This window comes from Chiloscyllium plagiosum, unplaced genomic scaffold (assembly GCF_037043375.1).
Source record: "Chiloscyllium plagiosum isolate Xiang-an unplaced genomic scaffold, Cpla_swu_hap1 HiC_scaffold_38, whole genome shotgun sequence".
Taxonomy (NCBI): domain Eukaryota; kingdom Metazoa; phylum Chordata; class Chondrichthyes; order Orectolobiformes; family Hemiscylliidae; genus Chiloscyllium; species Chiloscyllium plagiosum.
Window position 1 is genome coordinate 24655401 of NW_028270176.1, and position 5970 is coordinate 24661370.

At 39.5% G+C, this 5970-nt stretch overlaps 1 protein-coding gene across 1 annotated transcript; it reads left to right on the forward strand.

Moving 5' to 3' along the window:
- The first annotated feature begins 478 nt into the window (after window positions 1-478).
- LOC148139334 (putative G protein-coupled receptor 139) lies at window positions 479-5487 on the forward strand. The gene is made up of 2 exons (XM_087980846.1): window positions 479-548; window positions 4583-5487. Exons 1-2 carry the CDS (start codon window positions 479-481, stop codon window positions 5485-5487), a joined length of 975 nt encoding a protein of 324 aa, XP_087836972.1.
- The last annotated feature ends 483 nt before the right edge of the window (window positions 5488-5970 follow it).

A 5970-nucleotide genomic window follows, 5' to 3' on the forward strand; every position in this document is an offset into this window, starting at 1 on the left:
CACATCGCCCGCAGTAATCCTGCACATGGTCCCTAACTTCACAGGGTCCATCTGCTTATCGCCTTGTATTCAGTGTAACCTGCAGGGAAAACAGTAACATTCAGGATGGAATGCACAGAGGGAACTTGGTAAATACCATAATGATGAAAAACTGTGAGTGAAGCCATCTGTAAGAGGACAACATTTGAGTTTATTCCCATCAGATGTTTAATTAACAAAATATCCATGACACTGTAGTGTTTACTTTGTACCCAGAAAGTTATGGCACTAATTCAGAGTTGTTTGTTCAAGTGAATGTAACTAATAACAATGCTCAGGGGTATAACCGTGTCAGTGGTGAGCTATCCCCTTTATGACTCTGGACCCATTATAAATGATTCAAGTAGCGAGAGGGTCAGTGCAGTGGGCTTACAGAACAACAGAGATTTTAAAAAACTGCAGATGCTAGACAGAACAACAAAAGCTGCTTCTCACAGAAATGGGACATTTACTCATCCAACTGATACAGGATATTTACTTCCCTGCATGTGCAGTTGTTGGAGTCATTGGTAAGTCAAAAAACTATCACTGTTTGCTGCTGTGCTCAGAGGCATTTCAAACAGCTTTGTGTATGCTTTTTTTTTAATCTGTTGCTTCTGTGGAATTTCCTCAGTTTCTTCCTTTGCAGGAACTGCCTCACAATTGCAATGATTATTGATAATCTGTTCCTTGAATGGTTACTTATTACATTTTTCTCCCCATTCTGGACATATTAGAATCAGGTCTCTGTGCCAAGAGGAGGAACAAGACAATCAGAAACTGTTTAACCTTCAGACTATAAGCTGGTCTCATTCATCCCTCCATCTCTATCTTGGTTTCATGTTCTCGTCTTCAGTCAGAGCTGACTTTTATTCTGCCATTAAGTCACCTACACTGGACCAATAGCTTGTTCCTTCACCACGCACTAGCTGTTTGTACAGGAACAACTTGGACATCCATTTTTGGGACATTGGATCAGTACGCACCACATCTGCTGGAATTATAAATACGTCTGTGTATCTGTCAACCAGTGGTGTTGTTGTTATATCATGTATACATCAATGGCACCATCCAGTATTAAACTTGATAACTGCAGAAGAATTTCGATTTGTCTGAGGTGTATCTGAGGAGACATTCATAAAGTCCAAACATAGGGTAGATGATGTCAGCAGTGTTGGTGAACAACGGAGTGTTGAGTGATGTGTAGCAGCATTCAGATATTCACAGAGCAAACTGCCCCCGAGAATGGAATCAATGAATACAGAGCTCGTGAACAGATAAAAACACAGGATATCAACAATAACTTGAAGTTACACAGAGATAGCAGGAAGCAATTAATGACAGCGCCAAAAGGATGCAGTAAGGGTCAGCAGTAAAATAGGTATGGAAGATAAACCAAAGGGGAGGGGTGGGTAAGAAAACAGATGCAAGGACTGAGAGAGTTCTATCAGTATTACAAATGAGACAGTGTGTTTATAGCATGCAAAGAACATTTGGGAATTTTGCATTTAAAATAACACTGCAATAGATTTGTGGTCTCTGATCTGAGAAGATTATTTTCTTTAAAGGTCAGAACGTCATTTGGAAAAGTGAAATAAATACATTATTTCCAACAGCATTAAGACTTCAGCTGAGTGCCTCACAAGACACAATGAAGTTGAGTGTCAGAGTATTTACTGTGTTGATTTTTATGACGTTGGGGTTTGCCAGCTCAGTTGGCTGGATGCCTGGCTTGTGATGCAACATGATACAGGCAGCACGAGATCAACCCTTGCACTGGCTGAGGTTACTCTGAACGATTCTCCTTCTCAGCCTCTCCCTTCGCCTATGGTGACCCTCAGGTAAACCACCACCAGTCATCTCTCTCTCATGAGAGAGCAGCCCCATGACCTGGTAGGACTGTAGCTAATTTACATTTCTCTGATAGGTAGAAAGAAAACAAAAACTTGGGGCCCCTTATTGTATGATTTCAGAAGAAGATGATTTCAGTTCAGAAGCACATTTTCATCCGAGAAGAAAATAAATTTGTTGACTTGTAAAATCTCCAAATTCTGAGAGTTTGTTGGAGTAGATTTCAGAATCTGGGATCCCAGAACTGGAAAGAAATCTCGAGGTCAACTGTTAAAAAGTCAGTTTTCATAAGAAAATTAATGTTGAAGTCATGTATTACTGGGGCTGGGTAATGTTAAGTGTTTTGCTAGGACGTGGGTTGAATTATTCTTTTTTGCTGTTTGTTACAATATACATATGTTTGCGACTTTCCTGTGTGTGTTATTATGATACAGAATACTGCAATCTCAACAAAAAATTTCCCATAACTGAACACCCACTGTAAAAAAAATCTTCAAAATAACACTTGTGATCTATCAAGTCAGATTTCCCTTTCAGATCTGATATGTACAGTATTGCCATCAGCAAGATCATCAAGGTAAAAACAATGACTGCAGATGCTGCAAACCAGATTCTGGATTAGTGGTGCTGGAAAAGCACAGCAGTTCAGGCAGCATCCGAAGAGCAGGAAAATCGACATTTCGGGCAAAAGCCCTTCATCCTGTATTCCTGATGAAGGGTTTTTGCCCGAAACATCGGTTTTCCTGCTCCTCGGATGCTGCCAGAACTGCTGTGCTTTTCCAGCACCACTAATACCAAATGGAATTGTGACTTTTCAATATAATTATAATTCAGGGAAAGTGCAGTGGTGATAGAAGGAAGAGGTCTTCAATATTTACAAGATTTATTGTATTGGGAATTATTTTTCATTCTCATGAGCTCAGTATGCTTTGGTGAGCCTCCTTTGACTCATTTTTTAAATGAATTTGTGGATATTCTACTTTTAAAGCAATGTATTCACAAAAGAAATTGCTTATTTAATTAGCACATTTTAACTTAAATTTAAAAAGACTGTCTAGTCCAAAGTGATCAAAAACTGACGTACCCAATAATGCTTTCTGCAGTGCCAGTTGTTATGAAGATCTGGGTGCACTGTGCCTTTAAGAAAGTTAAAATCTAGATTAACTACCTGACAGCACCAAGTATTTCAACAAGATACAACGTAGTATGTGGTCCAGCAGTTAGCGTTGCTTGTTGCCTGTAGATAAAAACAGATTCAAATTAGGCCAATCAGTTTAAACTATAGCCCAAAAAATACCAAATTCCAATCAAGTTTGAATTTAGTATATTGGCAACCTTAAAAGCCAATGACACAATCCCATGCTCTGGGGGTATAAGACCAGGGAAAACTGAACAGTTGGGGGCAGAACTGCCATACCACCAGCATGTAGACACTGCCCAAAAAATAGCTCTCTTAAAGGTACCATTATCGATCCATGACCTCCGAAGCATAATCCCTAAGAAGAAGTAAAGAAGACAGGACAATCCAGATAGAAGATTTGGCAGTTGGCTGGTTATGAAAACTTCATTTTTTGCTAAATCTTAATCGGGGGCTTGAATCAGACTAATATTATAGAAGGGGAAGGTAAAGGGTAAGTGAGAGGAAGGAGTAATAATAGTTGTTAGTTAATTATTCTCTGCTATACTTTAAGGAATAAAGTTGTGAATTTTTACTTTAAATACCTTTTGGCCTTAAAACTTATACAGATTACTGTATGGGATAAATCTTTTCTCTGTTACTGGTTTAAATTAAGCAGGAGGGTTTACCCCGTGTCATAACACAGTAAACTCAAACAAAGTCTGGTTATATTAAACTACGTGCTCTCAAAAACGGCTGAGTCTCAGACAAACTTTTGAACTTTATTGAATCTGCTGTCAGGCTGTTGCTTCAGTTTGGATACATTTACAAATCCTCTACTTCTGCGTCCAGCAGTTTCTCCAGGTCATTTTTCTTGTCTCCCTCACATTTGCACTTACTGGCTTAGTTTTGGGAGGCCAACACTGAAACCTCAAACTCACTCCTATTTCTCTCAGCAATTTCCTTTTATTTTTGTTTTTACTCAGGGTCTGGCTACTCTCTTATCCCAGAGCAAGAAAACTTTCGTGATTCCCAAAATCGACAAGCCTCCGGCAGCATCATTGTACAGTTTAAATCAGATGTTAAAACAGTAGATTCTGATTCAATAACCCATTCAATAAAGTTCATGACCTCTTTTCCTGTGGCATTTCCCCTCAATGGTTGTAATGGATCATTCAATTTCTCTACTGACTTGTCAATCAATTATTCATAACTGTTTTTCAACCATTTCTTTGTGACAAAGAGCGGTACAGGTCAATGACTATCTTTTCATGAAACAGAAAAACAAAGAAATGTGGATGCTGGAAATCAGAAACAAAATCAGAAAGTACTGGAAAAGCTCAGAGAGAAAGCAGACTAATGTTTCAAGTCTGTTGTGAAGAAGGGTCACTGGACTCAAAATGTTAAATGCTGTTTTCTCTCCACAGATGCTGCCAGACAAGCTGAGTTTGTCGAGCAATACCTGATGTTGTTTTTTGTATTTGTTTCCAATATTTGATGAAGCAACAACGCTAAAGGTCTCATTTATGATCTTTTCAACTTGCTAAATTTATTCCAAAACCAATCTTGAATTTATTGGCTTTTTCTCCATTCCAGTTAACCTGATTGCAATTGTCATCCTGAGTCGAGGAAAATGTGGTCTCTCTAAGTGTATTACTCACTATCTGGTGGGAATGGCAATGGCTGATCTCCTGGTTGTTATCTTTGATGTCATATTGAACTGGACTATTCCAATGTATTTTGGAGAAACGTTCCTAGACATTACTCCAGTATGTAGCCTCATCCTCACCCTGATGTTTGCAACCACTGGTGCCTCTGTTTGGCTCACAGTCGCTTTCACCTTTGATCGATTTCTTGCCATTTGTTGTCAGAAGCTGCAAACAAAATATTGCACCCAGAAAATTGCGGTTGTAGTTGTGGGAACAGTGAGTGTGCTGAGCTGTTTAGAGGCATTACCCTGGTATTTCACATATGAACCTGACTATATCATTGATAATGTTCCTTGGTATTGTGATTTTAAACGAAACTTCTACACTTCCCCATTATGGGCTGGATATGAACTGCTTCACCTGACTTTAACTCCATGTCTCCCATTTGTTCTGATTCTGCTGCTTAACGCTCTGACAGTGAGATCTATTTTAGTGACCAGTCGAGTCCGCATGGCACTTCGGGGTACCAGCAGTGGAGAAAATCACAAGGACCCAGAGATGGAGAACCGGAGAAAATCCATCATTTTACTCTTCAGTTTATCTGCCAATTTCATACTGTTATGGATGATATATGTTGTGTTTAACCTTTATCGGAGAATTGCTCCTGATCATTATGATTCCTCCTACACAGATACAGTATACAGCATTGAATCGTTGGGAGAAATGCTACAGATTCTCAGCACCTGCACCAACACATGTATTTACGTGGTAACTCAGACTAAATTCAGAGAGGAACTGAGGAATGCACTGAAATACCCATTCAAATTCATTCTCAAACCAGCTAAATCATAGAAAAATCTGCAATTTCAAAATATGGTATCCAATCCCACTTCACATTCTAACACCGACTCTTCCCCACAGTCAGGAAAGTACATTTTCTATTCATTGTGCAGAGGCCTGTGATCATTAATCTGTTGATGACATTGTGCCAATTCTGAAACTGTACTGCCATGTAAATTTGCACCATTTCTCTGTCTCTCCCAGTGGTCTCAGTCTCTGATGAACTTTGCCAGTGCATCGTATCAACTCCTGCATCAGCTGAGGTTACCATGAAGGACTGTCTTTCTCCACCTCCCCTCTCACCTGAGATGTAGTGACCCTCAGTTTAAACCACTACCCATCATCTCTCTCTAATGAGAGAGCAGCCCTGTGATCTGGTGGGAGTATGGTGATTTCACCTTTATCCATCTCTCGCTGAGAAGAATTGGACATCCTGACATGTCTCATTCCATAAAATGTATGTGTCTCCCAGTATCGGGTTGAATTCTGTGACAA